We start from the raw sequence: 19,071 nt of genomic DNA, 5'->3' as shown, positions 1-19,071 counted from the left end.
GAAGCCTGTCCCCTGGTGGTCAGGAGAAGACCAGTCTAGACCAAGCAGACCACTCATAGCTGTGGGGAAGGAGGGTATTTATTAACCAACAGTGGGGGGAGGAACTGAACCCAGCCTCCCCACCCTGTCACATGCCTCTCCCGCCTCCCTGGGTCGTGAGCGGGGGCATTCCTAAAGAATGGTAGCCGGTTTACAATAAATACATTCATTGTGGGGTAGAGGGGGGAGAGGCTGGGTGAAGGGCAGTAAAAATCCCGTGGGACTCCACGTTCTCAGCTACAAAAATAACAGTCACCCTCACCCAAGGGGAATGGGGGAGCTCAGTCAGGTTTTGATTGTCCCATATGGGCCTGGAGACTTCAGAGGCCCCTGGACCCTGAAAGTGCCCCGGTGAGGTAGGACAGGGGTGGGAGCCAAGCATCCAAACTCCCAGCCTCTTATCCTTTGCATAGTTCCAAGAATGGGCTTCATGTGCCAGGTGAGACATCAGATCTCTTCTCCCCCTGCTCTGGTCTAGGGGTAGCAAATGTTTGGTCCACAAAAGGGAGGCTGGCTCATTGAGTGCAGTGTTGGTCACCCATCCTAAGGAAGTGTCTGTGAGGACAGCTAAATGGGAGAGAGCTCTCCCTCTGAAATGTTCATGGATCAAACCCAACAGACACAGGTCCAGCGCAGCAAGGGGAGGCTCAGAAGGTGCACGTGAGTGGAAATGTAAGCACATGTTCACGAGGAACACCATGCCTGGAACTGTCTCTGTCACTCTTGAGAGTGACTAAGGGGGTAAGGAGGCTGACTTACAAGGGCTGCACATTAAGGAAGAAGAGTGAATGATGCAGTAGTCTTACCTCCCCAGGCTGGCCTGTTCCCAAGCTCTTGCCAAAGAGGTCATCACATGGGGCTGGGACTACAGGAGAGGACTAGGTAGGATGGGATGTGGCAAATTGGGAGGGTACCCAAAGTCCAGAAGGGATGAAACAAGAATGCACCAGGAGGTGGGCGTGGGGGCCCTGCAGCCCAGCTGATAGACATTCTTCCATGTGCACACGTGAATGTACACAGGGCTCAGGTGGTTCTGGTGGCTGGCAGAGGTCTTGTCTGTTTTCAGGACCATCCAGCACATAGGGCCATGCAGAGGGTGGTGACATTGAGGCCATCTGGACCTGCAGAGCCCTGCCTGGGAGAAAGAAGGGTTTGAGCAGATGAATGGGGCAGGAGGATGGCATCCTCTCCTCCCAAGTGCTTAGGTTAAAAGGGAACAGGAGCTGGCTCTGGGTCTGCAGAGCCTGAGGGAGCACCTACCTCTGAGGAGCACCGGTTGGCCTGGGCTGCTCACAGATGGGTCCATGGAGACTGAGAAGGGGGCTTTGGCTGGGCCTGACTCTGGCCAGCCCTACAGGGACATCAAAAAGTTGGGAGAAGGGCCTGGAGTTGTAGGGATGAAGGTAGGGTGTCTGTGCTGGGGAGGCAGCGGCCCAGCCTGGGGCAGACAGGCTGGTTTGGAAGAACATTTGTCCTGGGAGGCTGGGCTCAGACAGAGCTCTCATCCAGGTGCTCCACAAGCTGTGTGTGCTTCCTCTTCTCCAGGATGCGGCTGAGCTCCTCTGTGAAGGAGCAGGGCCCTGCCGGCACTCCATTGTTGCTCTGCCTCAGGAGCACGTAGCTATTGCCATTCATCCTGCGCAGCCGGCTGGGCAGTGCCACCAGCCCGTTGGTCAGCTCAGCCGGTGGTGGTGGGGGTGGCGGGGGTGGCGGGGCTGGGGCCCCCTCCCCGGGGATGATCTGGAGGCAGCCACCCTCCAGGCCCCCAGCCCCCTCCCCATCATCACCATCTTCCTCTCCGGAACACTGGCCTGACACTGTCTGCAGCTGCACAGCAGAGCCCCCTGCCCGGCCGGCCCGACCCAGTGAGTATTTCTGTCGGTGTCCTCGTCCACCTCTCCGAAGACAGGCAACGTAGAAGAGGGAGGAAGCCAGGATAAGGCAGAGGCCACCAAGTGTAGCAATGGCTAACACATAGAGCAGCCGCATATCAGGCGCCAGTTGTGCCCCAGGCATTGCAGGGGCCTGTGGAGCAGGGGCAGGAGTGGCTGGCCGCACTGTGAGGCTGTAGGAGGCCAGCAGGGTGCGGAGGCCATTCTCTTCAGCATAGCAGCCGTAGTTGCCACTGTGCTCAGGCTGTGTGTCTGTTACCAGCAGCCCATCCACACCCACGCGGTAGCCATCCTGCCCATCACTCAGGCCCATGCTCCCATTGACCATCCACAAGGCCCGGGCCAGGTTGGATGGCTGGTCACAGGGCAGTAGGACATCATCACCCCGGAGCACAGAACGGGTCTTCAGTGGTGGTGGTGGCCCTGGAGGGAGCGGGGGACAGGAGAAGTGGTCATTGCCTGCCTGTCCTGGGAAGGCATTGGAGATGGCAAGCCAGATGGTCCACTGTTAGGTCCCCAGCACCAAGCACAGAATCTGGAATTACGGTGACAACTGACTAAGCTCTCTGTGCTCATGCGCCCACATAAGGTTCACGTTGGCCCTTCTCAGTGGTTTCAATTCCTGACATCTGCCAATGATTCCTCATCTCTACCTCCAACAAAGAGTTCTCTTCTTCTGAGCATCAGATTTGAATATCTTCCACATGCTGGGCATCTCTTGGACATGTCACAGGAACTAAGGCCAAAATCTCCCTCCCAGCCTACACCAGGTATTTTTCTTGAATTGTCATCACCATGTATGGTGCTACCAGCCATTTCCCAGAAACCTGAGTTTCCCTTGGCTGTCTCTCCCCCTCATCTTTCTATCTAACCCTCACTAAGATTCTGTTTCCAGAATCTATCTTAGACCTGTTCACGTCTCTCCTTCCCCAACTGCTGGCCCCCATCTAATCCATTCTGCATGCAACAGTGGGGTGACCTTTTAAAAACACTATGCTGATCATGCCACTCCGCTGCCTCAACACAGTCCCGCCCATTTCCCCAGCCTCTTCTCTTGTTGTTCAAACACCAAGCTTGCTCTGCCTGCTCTTCCCTCTACTTGGGTGTCATCCCCCTCCCCATGCCCTCTATTTGCCCGGTTAACTTGGGGGAGAGAGCATAACAGTGATCAAAAGCACAAACTCCAGGCAGCCTGCTTAGGGTCAGGTTCAAATTCAGACCCTACTGCTTAATAGCTGATTTAACTTTGGGTAGTTTACTTATTCTCTCTGTGCCCCAGAGATTGCCCCTCACGGAGATGGTAATAATGGCACCTTTCTCATAGGAATGCTCTGAGAATAAATGAAATTGTTCATGTAAGTGTTTGATCAGTGCTTGGCGCATGGTAAGTACTCAGTACATATTAGCTATGATTATTATTATGATTATTGCTCTTGCTTCAGTTATCAGCTTGGTCATCTGATCTTCCTTGGGGCAAGCCCTTGTCATAGTTGTAATTATTCCTTTTGTAACAAAAACCAAAGAAAATAATTGTAATTAATTGGTTGTGTGATCATTTGATTGCCTGTGCATATACTGGGCTGTAAGCTCCAGAAGTGACAAAAAACTTCACATCTTGAACCTGTTTCCTTATTTACAATTTTTTTTTGCAACAAATATTTGTCGAGTACTTACTCTGTGCTGGGTCATTCTCGCTGAAAGCACAGACACAGCCATTCAGAATCATACATGCACATACAAGTGGCATCAAATGGTAAAGAGGACAGGCTATGCAGCCAGATGCACACACATCTGTGACGTCACTTACCTGTGTCCCTGTTGCCCTCACAGCCTCGGTTTCCTCTCTCTATGTCTTGTATCAGTGCTGTCCTGGAGATAGAAGATTGGGATTTATGAACAAGGAGAACTGGGCTTCAGTTTCCCCAGTGGAAGGGTCAGTAAAGCTGTTACCAACAACTGGTCCCAACTCCCTGCAGCTGGCAGGCCCTCCTCCACCCCTCAGGCCCGATCCCCTGGGCAAAGGGGACCCTCACACACCTCTATGGCCTCCCACCTGCTACCCTGGGACCTGTTGGCTCCGGTTGTGGTCACCACGCAGGTATGGGTGCCGGGGTCCCAGCCACAGTAGGGGTCCCGGGCCAGGATGCAGTCGTAGCAGGAGCGGTAGCGGGAGCAGCTGGACAGTGATAGCTGGATGACTCCACTAGGGGCCCCCACGTAGAGGCTATGCTAGGAGCCAGAGAGGACAGCTGGTTGGCAACACCCCACTCCCACTTACAGACACACACACACAGCCACTGCCCAGCCTCCCCACTCCCTCCACTTATTCTGGCAAGGCCAGAATATTGAGGGTCACAAGTCAGGGGCTACCTGTGTCGGAGAGATGACCAGGTTCTCCACAGACTGGGGTTCCTTGAACACCTGTGTCTCTTCAATAATGTGCATCCCAGAGCCCAGGACCACTGCCTTGTGGATCCAGCCATCAGCTGGTATGGGAATGGCAGAAGGTCAGACTCCAACAGTGGAATCTACTCTCAGCCCCCTGCAATAGCCTAATGGGAGCAGCTTGGAGTCATGAGGTCAGGGACAAGGATTCGGCCAGTAGCAGTGGGCCCTCTGGACATTGGGAACTCCAAGCTAGTCATGACAAGAAGTATTGGATTTAGAAGCATTAGTGACTAGGGTCAAATGTCACTGTGGTTGGTGACAGGAGTCAGCAATCACCAAGAGCTAGTGGTCATTGGGGACCAGTAGTGTTTATTGAAGAATCAACATCAGTGGTCATCAGGGTTTTGTGATCAGGGGTCATCCAGGGGGCTAGAGGTCAACAGGGATCAAGGACTCAGGCCAGCAGTCACCAAAGGGCTCAGGCCAGGGGTCAGAAGCACCTGTGCCCAGAAAGAGCAAGTCATAGGTGGGTCCAGCTGGCGTGGTGACAGGTGTCCCCGTGAGGTGTGTGTAGCGCACACTGCGCTTGAGCAGCAGGGGCCGTCCGCGTGTGGGTACCACGGGCCGAGCCATCAGTGGGTGTAACTTCACAAAGTCCAGGACCAGAGATGGCAAGTCCTGGGATGAGTTGTAGCCTCGGCTGCGCAATGAATCTGTAATGCACTGTGGTGGGGGACGGGGTGGTGAACCTCAGGACTCTGCCACCTGCCCGTCCTCCCCACAAGGCTAGACCTCCTGCCCCTCTCAGGGGTCCCGTCTGCTCAGCACTGACCCCAGGCCTGGGCACTCACCGAGCCAGGCCGGGGCTCCGGCACCCCTCCCTCGTAGCGGCCCCAGCGTCGGACACCATCCTGGTATTCCATGTAGGGGCCTGCGAAGACAGCCTGCACCTCGGCCAGGTCATAGCGGCAGATGGCTGAGGCCTCCAGGGTCTTCCTAGAGATGGGACATAGGGGAGGGGGCTGAGTCACACTGAATGGAGCCTGCCCACTTGCATGGCCTGGAGCCCACTGTTACCCTGACCAATCCCTGCTCCAGGCCCACAGGGCCTCTCCTGAGGGTGAGCAGGCCACTGGACGTGCCTGAAGTTCTCTGTCTGCAGCCAGCCTCCCCCCAGTGGATCCTATCTCATCTTCACTGAACTCTGCTCCAGCCCCTATGCCGTCCCCGTTCCTTGCCTCCCCACTGTCCCTGCACTGACCACTGTGTGGTCAGCGTGAAGGCCGCATAGAAGTGCGTGCGGGCCGAGGTGTCAGCTTCCAGACTGCAGACACCACGTAGTGTCTCATACTGTGGAATGTGGCAGATGAGACGCGCCTTTAAGAAGGAGGTCCACTTCTTCTGCAGGATCTTCTTCCCTCCCAGGTCTCCCTGGGGAGGTAGGGGCATGGGGTCAGGGGCCAGGATCAGAGGTTCAGCCTCTACACCCTGGCCCTTCCCTCAGTCCTCCTCACCTTGCACACACGGGCCACACGGGCCACACGGTGGCTGCTGCGGCTCTGAGCAAAGCTTCCAGAGCCCTCCTCAGCAGCACGCTCTGTGAAGAAGTAGTAAACCTTGTCGTCGTCACCCGCTGCACTGGCCTTGCTCTCCCGCACCAGGACAGAGAACACAAACTCAGCATCTGTGGGTCAGGCAGTTCAGGTGGCTTCTGAGTTAGGCTGGGATCTCCCCCAACCGCCCTCACTCAACAACACACAGGAATAGACACGATCACCTGGGGATATGGGGATGGGATGGTCAACTGCCCAAGGGAGTAAAGATGAAGAAATAGCCCCCTGCCCCCCATCATCCTGTGCCTCGTCCTCCTAACCATTGAGCCAGTGCATTGGTGCCTCCTCAGTCCTCAGGGAGTGCGGGTGGCGGCTCCGGCGGATGTCAGGGATGCTCCTGAATTCATACCGAGTAGCTGTGTAGAGGCCTCCATCTGAGGCAGGGACATGCCAGCCATAAGACATGTCACACAAAACAAGACACATAACACATGGGTGGCAAGTCCTAGCAATGAGATCCGTGTCCGCAAACAGCATGCTTGTGGATGAGGGGCCGATGTGGGGAGGAGGGCATGCTTACCAATGATGAGGCCTGTGAAGCCACGGGCTGGGTCATAAGGACACTTCTCCTTCCCCTCCTCAAAGCTGGTTGGCAAGGTGAAGGCCTCAGCATCCTGGGGGAATGAAGGAAGGGCCAGAGGTCATTGATCCTGAGGATAGGCCAGGGTTGTTGCCGAAGATCAGACCAGTCCAGGGTCAGGGACCAGCAATCAGGGCAGGGACAGGAATACTCACAATGGCTGCACAGAGAGGCTGGAAGGCGTGAGTCCCGCACGCATAGAGGTGAGTGGCATTGAGGCGCTGCAGGAAACGCACGTGGTTGAAGCACTCGGTCTGTGGGATAGGTGGGGGAGGGCTGTGAGCCCTGGGCTTCCTTAGAGACTGCTTCCATTAGGCCAGCTTTGTGGTCTGGCTCTTGCCCCCACCCACAGGACAAATAGTTCTTTCCAAGAGCCTGGTGGGCTTTCTCACTGCCCAGAACACAGACTATTCCCTGGAACTCACTGTCCTTTGGTCTCCCAGGGGCATGACCCCTTTTCCCTTGGCTATCTCTTAGATTGCCTGACACACTTGGCTGGCTTCTCCTGCATCTTCTATAGTCCCCTGCACCCCCCAGTTCGGGGGCTCCAAGGGCTCTCACCACCCTAAGATGCTTCTCTCTTACATCTCCTCAGCACTGTCCCCCAGTCATGGAGCTCCCACACCTGCTTCGGGGTGGCACTACCAAATCTACCCCCAGGTTCTAGCCATTGCTCCACCTGATATCCCACAGACACATCACACTCATGCTGTCAGAAACCAAGCTCATCCCCTCCCCTCCCTCACCTGCATCCTCCCTCTTAAAACTGTTCATCCAGTCTTTCCCACTTCATCAGTCCATCCCATCACTCAGTCCAGAAACCAGGCGTCATCTTTGCTGCTTCCCATTCCCTCACCCTCACACTCAGTCTCTCTCTGTGATTAAGTCTTTGTCCTACATGTTTCATGACTTGGTCTACTCCCCCTCCACTACCACCACCCTAGTCCAAATTACCACCATCACCTCTTCCCTGGGCAGCTATGCGACCACCTGGCAGCTCTCGCAACTCTCTGCCACTCTTTACAGAAACCATTTATTTATTCAGTGAATGAGGAATACAAGCACACAGTGTAAAATTCAAAAGGTAGAAAGGGATATGTTGTAAACAGTCTCCTTTTTATCCTCGTTGCCTTCAAAGGAGACTGCTGTTACCATTGTCTGGATTTTCCTTCCAGAGAGATTCTACCAGTCAGCACCGTCTTGCAACCCACTTTCCAAGGCATATTTAAAAAATGTAAACCAGATCATGTCACTGCTGTATTTAAAAACCCTTCAGTGACTCACCAGAGTCCTGAACATAGGGTCCCATATGCTCCCGGCCCTACATGATAGGGCCCTACCCCTTCCTGTGGCCTAATTCACCCTACTGCAGCTACCCTGGCCTCCTCTGCCCATCAAATGCCCTAAGCTGCCACCCTCTTGACTTCTTTGCCTTGTTAATGATTTCTCCTCCTGCCTATTACCCAGGGTTTGAGTCCATGCAGGCCTCTTTGTCTCATCCCACTCCCTCACCAGGTGCAGTACTTTGGCATCCATCCCTCCTCTCCACAAGCCTGCTCAGGCCTCCCTCCTCTGACCCATATGATGCCCCCAGCCTCCTCACTGCCTTTCGTGCCTCCAGACTCACTCTATTTTAAGCCACCTAGTGCCTGGGACCAAATAAATATTCTTATAATAGTGTTTCCCCAAGATGTTTACATTAAAAAAATGGAGCTGGGAGGGGGAATTCTGTGGTCAAATAAGTAGGAAACCACAGGTAAAACCTACCTTTACTGAGGACTCCTCAAAGCCTTAAGGGTATTGCTGTGCATTGTGGGATTGAGCACACAGCATTTCCCAAACTCATCTAACTATTAAACATCTCTTTTGAAAATTAATGCTCCTCAGAACATGCTTTGGGAAATGTTCTAAAGGCAAAGTGTGGTTCGGGACCAGCAGTGTCAGCTTCATCTGGGAGCTTGTTAGAATTGCAGAATCTCAGGCCCTTCCCCAGACCTACTGTGTTAGCATCTGCATTTGTAATACACCCAGGTGATTCACTGCACATTAAAGTTTGAGACTCTCTAAAGTGTCATATGGTGAGGGTGCCCATTGTCCTAGAATAAAATCCAAACCCCGAGCTGGGTGTTTACAGCCCTCCATAAACTGGGCTCCATCTGCCTCACCAGCCCCATTTTCTACCCATGTTATACTAAGAGGCAGCCTTTGATGGAATCTCCTGGAGACGCCTCTTTAAATGCAGCTGCCTCAGCACCACCACAGACCCACTGAATCAGAATCCCCAGGCCAGTGGGCCTTGGGAATGTGTATTTTTAAAAAGCTCTCCAGGGATCTCCCTGGTGGTCCAGTGGTTAAGACTGTGCTTCTACTACAGAGGGCGTGGGTTTGATCCCTGGTCATGGCCAAGAAAAAAAACCAAAAAAAAAAAAAAACCAAACCAAACAAAAAAAAAACCCCACTGTGTAAAAAGCTCTCCAGATGGATCTGTTACATAGCCAGACACAGGACCCCTGCAGACACCCTGTTCTTTAGCCAGAAAGGGCTGACACTTCACTAATACACCTTCCATGGAAAACTGGGTACTTGAGCTATTCCTTGACCAAAGCCTCATTTTTCTCATCTGTAAAATGGAGGATAATACTATTTCATAGGGTTATTTTAGAATTAAATGAGATAATAGCTAAGTCAGCACTTACTAGAGATTACTTATTGTTATCATGATTATTATTGGGGAGCCCAGAGGAGATTAAGATGCTGTCTCAGACCAAGCTAGTAGGTCACCAGATGTTTGGATTAAAAATACTGCTCCCAGGGCCTGCCACTCCAGTGGCACTTACAGTGCTTATTGTGGTTGCTGCAACAGACTGGCTGATCCGCACCTCTCCATCTGTGTCCCCACCAACCCTGACATCCCCCACTGAAAAGAAAGAGGAAAGGAGCTGGGGAGAGGGCAAACCACATACCTGGTTGTTTTTCCCTTTTTGATGACATTTGCTTTGCATCTCTGGGGAGGCCTCCCAGTGAATCTGGAGGGGGCAGTAAAGGGAATTGGCTGATGCATTGAACCCAATGCCTTTGCCTTTCCCCACTACCTGTGGGACAAGGTGATAGGACCCCAGCGTGGGGGTAAGTTTCAGGAAGAGTATTGGAGGTAAGGGAGACCTGGGCCAGGAAGGGCAGTGCTGTCTGACCAGGAGGCTATGGAAGGCTGACAGGGTTTCCAGGAAGTTGAGGTCCCAAGGAGCTGGATGAAGCTGGAGACCCTCTGGTGGTTCAAATTCCAGGGGCTGACCTCTTTGTGAGTCCCGTCTCCTATGTTGTGGGCATTGAGAGAGAACAGGGCGCCTCGGGCTCCCACCAGCAGCCTTGCTGAGGCCTCCTCCAACAGCAGCGTTGAGTAGTTCTGGGCTCGGCCCTTGAAGTGCTGGGTCCCGGAGAGCTCTGGGGAGAGGGGAAGCTATAAGCCCAGCTCCGGGGCTGCCTCCCCACGCCCAGCCCTGGCTCCTGCTGCCTTTCGAGGTTGGGGATGTCTAACCTTCGTAGGGGATGGTCATCCGCGGGGTGGCATCTAGTTCTCTGGATGGTCTCCGCAGCGAAGGTCCAGGGACTGCAGTTGCTGTGAGGAAGCTCAGGAGGAGGGGCCAGAGCCTCCCCCACATCTTCCTGGGGAGGCCCAGACCAACAAGACCCCCAAGGGGAGCCAGGGCCAGAGTTAAGGGGATGATGGGAAGAAGAGTCACAGGGGTTAAGGTCCAGGGAGGTGACTTAGAAGGTCAGGAGTCATGGGGCCAGGGGGGGTCCTGGAATTGGGGAGACATGGAATCACAGGGTTGTGTGGCCATGGAATCCCAGGTAAGAGGTCAAGAGGAGAAATGGATTACATGCTGCCTGTCGGCATCAAATACAAATGCCATGGTGAGAGGGAGTTGTGGGGTCACAGAGGGGTTGTAGGTCACTGATGGGGTCACCCTGCCCCAACAGCAGGACTGGTCCTGGTTCTCTGAGGTCTGTTTTCTGAAGAAAAAAAACAGGAAAAAAAGCCCTTTCATCTGTGGAAAGTAGATAGCATCACCCTCAGACTTCAGGTGGTACCAAAGGGAGGAGGCCCAGCATCTACGAAACTCCCACAAGAGGATGGATTCAGCCATTCTGTCCCCCTCGGTGTTCTGATGCAGGACGTTGGGTGGAACTTGTCCACTTTCAAGACCCTAGACTCCCTTCAACCCAAACCCAAGGTAATAGCCCTCCTCTGACCGAGTCAGAAGCTTGGCTAGGCCTCCATCTTGGTGGAGCTCGGGTTCCTAGGGAGAGTGCCTTTTCCCAACAGGGAGACCCAACTCAGGCAGCAGCTGCCCCTGCCGCCTGCGGGGGTGCCTTATGCAGGAAGGCCTGGGCAGAGATGCTTAATGGGCCTTTGTTTATTTTGTTCTGTTTTCCCTTTGTTTTTTCTTTTCCCTGACCTGAAAGCTCCCTTTGGAATTTGTCTTTAATTAGATACTTCTCCTCCTCGGCATTCCTCTACAAGGGGGTGCACATCTCTGCCCTGCCCATGCGAGTCTGTACTATACCCTCTGGCTAAGCATCCACACGTGCCCCTACCTGCAAACAGGCACTCACAGGCACCTCGGGGTGTATCTGCCTCCCTCTGTTCTCCACCCCCCGCCACTGTACAGTTGTAATACCTGTACAGGAGTCTCTAGTGTGCAAGGTCACTTAATTGAGACATAAGCAACATGTAAAAGGTGAACGATAGGATCCCTGAGCTCTCGGCTACCTCTCCTGGCACATCTTGGAGACTATTCCCACACCAGGACCCTCCCTCACGCCAACCAGCTGGGGGTGGGGTTGGGATAGGTGGCAGGTCTGATGTGATCCCTGTAATAGGCCTGATCTCTGAAGTTCCTGAGGCTTGGCTGGGCTAGGTGTGGAGAAAAACCTGACCCACCCAATCTCATCAGACAAGGCCAGGGGGGCAACTGGCCTCTCCCTTTCCTTCCAGGTCAAATATTAACTATGTGGCCTCGAAGAGAGAGGAGGGACTGGGAACTGGCCAGAGGGAGAACAGGAACTTGGAGGGTTTTTTCAAGAGGTAAAGGTCACCACTGTGGTGGGCAGAGCCCAGAGAGAATGGAGTATGAGTAGACTGAGGAGAGTGCCGGGCTCACAGAAGGGGCATGGGCCCCTGGTGTGGGGGCTGGGGCAGCAAGAGGCCCCAGACAAACAGCGCATGCCCCACCTCTCACTGTGGAGGCACACCTGTTTACCTTTGGGCCTCCTGTCTGCTTAGTGCAGAAGCAGGGGTGTGGGGGAGCCCTATGGCTAGGAGGGATCAGCCTCTAGAATTGGGCAAGAGGAACACACCCCGGGTCAGAGTGTGGTGCATGGCACACTTACACAGGTTTAAACGAGTCACATATGTCCAGAGGAGGGTGATGTGCATGCACATAGGTACACACATACATACATATTCATCAGAGGGCTGTGAGCACGTGTACTTGCAGGAGAGTCATGCACACACACATTCACAGGGAGGTTTGTGCACACATATGTTCACCTAAAGGGCCTGCCACATGTTTATACATACTTACATGTAAAGTTGTATTTACATGCCCATTTGTTCAGCAAGTCACCCAGCCTATGGGGTTAACAAGGAAGGTTATAAACCCACACATGTCCCTATGAAGGATTGTACACCTATTCACAGGAGGGTCCTGCACATACACATGTACATGTGGGGACATGTACACAAACCCATAGATATAGTGGGTCAGGCACCGTCATGTTTGCAAAAGGATCAACTACATGCGTACGCACACAGTCCTCAAACACACAGTTACATCTACGCAGAGACAAGCATATGTACATACAGGGGTCCAGTTTTCACTGCAGGCTTGGAGGCTGCCAGTGTCCACTGGGGGTGAGATGCAGAGCAGAACCCTGCCTCCTTTCCCGAAAGTCCCAATTCTAAGGCCAGAATCCAAGTATGTGTTTGTGAGTGTGTGTGTGTGTATGTGTGTGTAGTGATGGGGGAAGTTTCTGACCTCGCATGCTCAAATAGGATGGGTGCATGGGTCAAGGCTGCTCTGTAAGGGAGGGAGGGGCTACCTAACCCAGGCAGGAGGAGGCCCCTAGTTTTAGCAAAGTAAAGATGCAATGGAATGTGTAACTTAGTCCTCCTCTACTCCCATGTATACTGCAGTTCTAGATATGGGAGTTGGGCAGGAGCTCTCAGCCCCCATTTAACTTGTTGGGAGGGAGGATGGGGCTAAAGGGGGGGGCGGAGCTGCCAACCCCCTCCCCCAGTGGCAACGAGGCTTCAAGGTCTCCAGTCCACATCCCACACTCCACCCCCGGTTCCACAGCTTGGGTTCCTCTCCCAAGGCCAGCCCCCTGAACTCTGACCACCTTCCCTCTATTAGATCTTAGGGCGGAGGGAACTGAGGAGGGGAGCCACCCTGCAAACAGGATCAGTGTAGGATGGGCAGGCTCTCGACCTTCATCCCAGATGTCCACCTGCCTAGTGTAGGTGGTATCTCCCTCTGCCCAGTAGGATGGCGGTCCCTCCAGGCCTGAGAGCCCCTCCCCCGCTACCCCCTCCCTCCTCCATCCCGGACAGTCCGCGGTTCTCTCCTCTCCTCAGGTCTAACCTCAGTCTCTACTGCTGCAGCTCGAGGACAAGCTCTCCTTCGATGCAGCCAGATGCTGGGAGACGTGACCCAGATCCCAGGGAACACTGTTCGCCACGCGGGCCCCCGCCCCACGCCAGTTCCCGACTCTGCGGTGGCGGGTCTGCGCCCAGCGCGGCCCGAGGCCTGGCCCGCGCCCCTCTAGAGCCTTTACTCGGGACCAGGGGACTTGGCGGTGAGGAAGGCCTGGCCTAGCTTGGCGGGTTTAACAGACGTGGGAAGGCCTGGCCCCCGCCCCCCCGGTCCGGGCACCGCCGCCGCCCGCACTCCACGCCTCTCTCACCTTTGCGCTCAGATCCCCGGCCATAGAGACATTGGTGCGCGGCTCCGCGGCCCCACAGCACCACAGCACCAGCGGCTGGAGGAAGGGGCCGCGGCCGGAGGAGGGGCGGGGTGGAGGCGGAGCCGGGGGGTGGGGCGGGAGCCTGGGAGGCGGGGCCAACAGGGTGAATTGCTGGGAAGGGCGCTTCCCACCCTACACTATAGGTCAGGGCTCACAAACAGCCCTCGGGTGTCTGGCGTGCCCCGCCCCCTAGGGCCGCGGCCCCGGTAACGCCCCCTGGTAGTGGCTTCACCACCCCGTGCGCCCTCGAAGGGCTGATCCTACCTTCCCACCCCTCAGCCCTAGAACCCCTTGGACTTGACTGCTCCTGGGGATGTGCACACGTCTCTTCTCGGGGCTTAACTCTCCGAAGGCCCTCTGGCCAGTCCTCTAATCTGGAGCTCACTTCTTGTGCTTCTGCCACCTCCTTCTGCTCTCTGCCTAGGGCAGAGGGCCAGAGTAGGTGGAGACCAAGAGTTGGGGCAGCTCTCACCACAGAACAGTGTCTTGATTCCTAGCTCAAGGGTCTCCAGCCGAGGTCTGAGGAGGTGAAGGGGGTCAGGCTTGGAGGGATGAAGTAACAGCTTGACCAGAAGTGCACACAGAAAATGCTGTTTTTCTGATTAAATAAGCCACAACCATTTGCACCCGTCCACTCAACCAAATCTTAGATGTAACTGGGGTTCACCTCCTCGGGGACTGGGTCACTCAGACACCTGCCTTCCCTTCCAGCTCATCTTGAATATCATTCTTACTCCAGATCTTACAGTGAGCTCCTCCTAGGCAAATATCCTGCTCTGCCTAGGCTTAATCATCGTACCCAGCAACAACCTAGGAAGCCTCCTCAGAATCAATTCCCCAACTCTCTTAAACTCAGCTAGGGAAGTCCTCCCATGCCATCTGGCACCCCCTCTAGGGTTTGAATCAAACCTGAGCTCTAGCCATGATCTGGCCTGATCCTCCCTCTCTCATCCGTGACAGTATTGATACGGGCCCAAGAATAAGACCAAAATGATGAGGGCCACAGGGTCATAGGTAACTGAGTATCACATGTGCCTAAGAATCTGAGCTCTGGAGGAGCAGGCAGTGGGGGAATAGGCAGATGAGCACTGGCCTGAGAGGGAACAGGATTAAAGTAGCTGCCGTTATTTAACTGAAGGGACCCTGGGAAAGACATGTCATCCCTCTTCTCAGAATTCTCCAAAGCTCAGTTTGGCACTTCATCATATACAGTCTCATAGTTTGTGCGGTTGTGTGTGACTGCAGACCGCTAGACAGCAGGGCCCACGTCACACTTCCACCACCCCAGCACTCTGTAAATAGGATGTGTGTATATGTGGAAGGGGAGATAGCTGGGGAGAGATGTTTATATTAAAGTATACACAGGGAATTCCCTGGCAGTCCAGTGGTTAGGACTCTGCACTTCCACTGCAGGGGGCATAGGTTTCATCCCTGGTTGGGGAACTAAGATTCCAAGATAAATAAAATGTACACAAACTTTTACAAAGAGTGTCCAACTTCTTTCTTTCATCGTAGCCTCATTCCACCCTGAGGGATTAATAGCCCTATTTTATAGATTGGAAAACAGGCTCTAAGGGGTTAAGCAACTTGCCTTGAAATCAGGACTGGAAAAGCCTGAGAAGAGGGAAGCAGGGTAAACCTGAAGGGGAATTGTCAAAGCAAAGGCAGAAGTGTGCAAGTTTGTGCACAGATGAGTGTTGGGGGAGTAGGCAGAAGGGAAGGGGCATGAAAGAGGAAAGTGAGTTTGATTTGATGAGATGAGAAGGTTCCTAGTAAGATACAGAAGGGAAAAGTCAGCAAGTAGTGCAGAAAAGACTGCAGAAAAAAATCCTCAAAAAGAGCTGACGGATTGAGTAAGGAAGTCCAAGCTGGGAAGACCAGGAGAGACATGGCTATGAAAAATAAATCTGCAGTCCTTGTGGGAAAGTGGGTTGGGGGACAGTAGAGGGAAGGCAGGAAGACTGCTAGCCCCATGGTACCAGACAGGAGAGAAATTAAACTGCAGGGGCCCAGTGGGCTAAGGGACACAGCTCCTCATGTTCTCACAGAACTCAGTGCCAACCTCAGATACCTCAGGAGGTGGCAAGAAGGCCAAAGTGACCTGGTGGTCATCCCACTTGTGTACACTCTACGAGGCAAGCCTTTCTCCTCTAAGGAGGTCTCAACCTATGTCTCCTCTCAGGTGGCATATCCAGAGCTGTATCTGCCTGGCAAGTTGGAAGTGGTCCTAAGCTCTGCCTCTGCACTGTATGGCTTCCCCTTTCTTTGCCCTGAGCTCTAGAACAAGGGAGCCAGGCCAAGGGAATTCTTTTCCAGTCCCCTTTGCCTAATAACCGAAAATATTTTCACCTGGATTTCAGAAAGTAAGATTCATGAGAGCTGTTTGTGTTGTTTACCTAAAAAGAGTGCTTAGCATGCAGTAGGTACTTAACAGTTGTTGAATGGACATAGTAAATGAGGTAATCTAAAAATGAGATTACCAAATTCCTGACTGCAAAGGATGCAGCAAATTATTAATTGGGTTATATAAAAGTGAACTATGTACAACTATGGCTTTATGTATTCCAGAAACAGGAAACATCAAGCTAAAAATCTGACTGGAGAATCCAATGCAAGAGGAAGAAAGGAAGAAATCAGTTTAAAAACTAGAGCTTCCCTGGTGGCGCAGTGGTTGAGAGTCCGCCTGCCGATGCAGGTGACACGGGTTCGTGCCCCAGTCCGGGAAGATCCCACATGCCGCGGAGCGGCTGGGCCCGTGAGCCATGGCCACTGAGCCTGGCGTCTGGAGCCTGTGCTCTGCAACGGGAGAGGCCACAACAGTGAGAGGCCTGCGTACCGCAAAAAAAAAAACCCCACAAAAAACAAACAAAAAAAACAACCTAGGTGGGGCAGGGGAAGAATCAGGACATTCCAGATACTTAACCATCCCCACTCCCAAACAAATATTACTAAACACATGTCCAAAATGAAGAAAAAGCCATTTTAATAACAGACACATACATTCATAGGACTTAAAACAAGATGTAAATAGTATAAAATTAAAAAAAAAAGAGGAAAGAAAAAGGAAATCTGCATTTACTTGTAAACTTCATAAAAGCTGGTGGATTAATTGGCTGATAGGATTGCCCAGGGAAAACAAACACACAGATAAGGAGGTGCACCAACACTGTTAATGAATAAGAAATAACTGCAGATCATGCTCTATATGCCCAAGCCACCTGTACCCTAACTTGTCTCCTTAGAGACAAACCAGAACAGTCCTCCCCTAATTCTCCAACTCAGTCACTTGTTAATGGGTCACCTCTTAAATTTTTGTTTTTTTAAATTTGAAAACTATTCTTGGTTTAAAGACTCCACACATTATTACTGGCCAGTCCCCACCAACTATGCTTGTTTTGACAGAAATAAAAATACAAATGCTCCAACTGAGCCTGGATGACAACACACCATTTTCTTTTACATCTGGGGAGATTTTTGTGAAGTCCAAAGCAAGCTATTACTTGTACTTCAAAACAAAAACAAAATGCCAGCCTTCTAAAAGGTGACAAAGGCACCACTGCCCTCAGGAGATAGACAGAAAATGTACAAATGCTGTTACTTTACTGCTACATAGATGCATTTTGTGCATGGAAAGCCTCTTCATTTAACTTGATATACCCAAAAGAATTATATTTTAGGATAACAAGAAAAGCAGTTTAGAAAAGGCAAACAGTTACACACAGAAGCATAAACACAAGTACCTTATTTTTCAGCTTGCAATAAGGGTAATAAGTTTGACATACATATCCAGAAAATTAGACAAGGTGATTTTTGGCACAGTAATATTGCCAAACACACCACCACTCAGTGCAAGCTTTGTTTGCCAAGTCCAAAAAAGTGGCCTGACATTCTCTGTGCAATGAACATATTCTCCCCCACTACCATCCCATTCACTGGGCAACAGCAGCAGGAGGGAGACAAAGCATGGGGACTCAGAGGGAAAAGGATAATACTTAATTTGGGAGAAAAACCATGGGCTAATTGTGCTAAAGAGACTCACAAAAATTTTTGAGAACCCCAATGCAAATACTGGCTGGAATATGACCTGGAGACTAAAGACACCTACCAAAGTCATAAATACAAGGGTCCCAACTGATGTTTGGCCATTGATTTTAAAGGGACAGATGAAGTATTTTTCTCTAATGGAGAAAGACAATTAAAAATAGAGACTTTTCTTATTGGAACTGCTAAATAAAAATGTATCAAAGTGGTTTTAAATTTGATGGGCAGTTATCTGTTGAAACTGCAATACAAAAGGGTCACTCAAAAAAAAAAACCTGAATAACCCACTTGTCCCCCTGTCAATGTACACAATTAGAAAATATTTACACACTGTAATTACAAGCAATATAAGCAGTATTTTATACTTTGAGATATTGTACACTTTACACAATGCAAAATGAGAAAAATATGGACACTTATAAAATTACACACAAATAATGTATCTACAAAGTATTAAATTACAGAGAGTGAAAGCCCCCATTGTTGGGCAGATAGATGCCAGAGTTTCAAGCTTCTGTCAATATAACTCTTTGTATCTATCTCATTAACCATAAGTGGCATTTTCTAACAATACCCTTGAGAGGTAGTATCAAGATAATAATATTCTTACCAGTAAACTCAACACAGAATAAAACTTTTGTTGGTCTGACTCTTGAAGCCTCATTCAGCCTGGGTTCTTGGGAACTGGATTAACTTAGTCTTCCCTATAAAATCTCTAACTGCTCAATGCTTGACATGGGCTCAAAAGTTACTGATACTATTTTAAATGATAAATTTAAGATAAAATGGTTTTTACTCCTAAGCCTCAATTTAGAGGTAGAAAGCTAGTTTTCAAAATTTATTTTCTCCCCTCTCAAACCCATTTAAACGTCAAGCCCAATTCCCTTCCCCTCCATCATCCTTCCCCCACAATTGGAGGAAGCAGAGTGCTCAGGAGAGCAGTGTCATCCAAGTCAATATTGAAAGAAAGGAAAACAAAGCTGGCATTATCTTTCAAGAAACAAACCCTCCTAAAAGGGACAGTCAACAAAAGAATTTTTCAGTTAGCTAGTAAGAGGCTATTACTACCAAAGGCTTCAAAAGGCCCCTAGGCTAAGACCAGCATGTGCACTTCTACTAACCCTCCACCATTTAAACCAAAGGATGGCTTTCCAGTGTTTAAGAATTTAGAGCAGCTGTGGTTTTCAAGTGCAACAAATTTAAAATACAAGCACACATGCGCACACAAATACACACGCGTGCGTAGTGTACCAAAGAATAAATGCCATTCAGGTCTCTGCCAAGGTTATATACTCATGAAAGTAAGGTTTTTGGAAACTTGTCCAGATCTTTAAGCTTTTACAATATAGACTTCTGTAATATGGCTACAAAGGGCCAGAATTCTAAGATTTAGCCAAGATTCTAAAATTTAACCAGTATTAAAATATATATATATATATATATATATATATATATATATATATACACACACATATATATATATATATAT

At 51.2% G+C, this 19,071-nt stretch overlaps 1 protein-coding gene across 5 annotated transcripts; it reads right to left on the bottom strand.

The window, feature by feature from the left end:
- Nucleotides 1-60: 60 nt before the first annotated feature.
- On the bottom strand, nt 61-13,584 carry SEMA4G (semaphorin 4G). Of its 5 annotated transcripts, none has more exons than XR_003433890.1 (16): nt 13,482-13,584; nt 10,048-10,526; nt 9,805-9,953; nt 9,476-9,538; nt 6,668-6,766; nt 6,453-6,546; nt 6,193-6,306; nt 5,834-6,003; nt 5,581-5,750; nt 5,171-5,315; nt 4,820-5,042; nt 4,302-4,417; nt 3,985-4,160; nt 3,739-3,800; nt 1,300-2,354; nt 61-1,174 (listed from the first exon to the last, which is right to left on the bottom strand). XR_003433890.1 is itself a non-coding variant. In XM_027112330.1 (15 exons), the coding sequence occupies exons 2-15, from the start codon at nt 10,169-10,171 to the stop codon at nt 1,528-1,530; spliced, it is 2,532 nt and encodes an 843-aa protein (XP_026968131.1). In that variant the 5' UTR covers nt 10,172-10,526; nt 13,482-13,584; the 3' UTR covers nt 61-1,527. The 5 variants fall into 5 exon arrangements, 1 of the variants encoding a protein (XP_026968131.1); XR_003433892.1 differs by having other exon boundaries at nt 61-1,170; XR_003433893.1 differs by having other exon boundaries at nt 4,000-4,160.
- Nucleotides 13,585-19,071: the final 5,487 nt, after the last annotated feature.

The sequence above is a fragment of the Aethalodelphis obliquidens genome, unplaced genomic scaffold (assembly GCF_003676395.1).
Source record: "Aethalodelphis obliquidens isolate GAN/ISIS:26980383/991018 unplaced genomic scaffold, ASM367639v1 scaffold11, whole genome shotgun sequence".
NCBI classification, from domain to species: Eukaryota; Metazoa; Chordata; class Mammalia; order Artiodactyla; family Delphinidae; genus Aethalodelphis; species Aethalodelphis obliquidens.
Note: the sequence above shows the minus strand (reverse complement) of the source record. Positions and strands in the feature narration are given on the sequence as shown.

Coding starts and splice junctions, on each gene's coding strand:
- SEMA4G (XM_027112330.1), bottom strand. CDS start 10,171: ATGTGGGGGAGGCTCTGGCCCCTCCTCCTGAGCTTCCTCACAGCAACT. Junction 9,954..10,047: donor GATGACCATCCCCTACGAAG/GTTAGACATCCC, acceptor CCCTCTCCCCAG/AGCTCTCCGGGACCCAGCAC. Junction 5,316..5,580: donor TTCACGCTGACCACACAGTG/GTCAGTGCAGGG, acceptor TCCCATCTCTAG/GAAGACCCTGGAGGCCTCAG.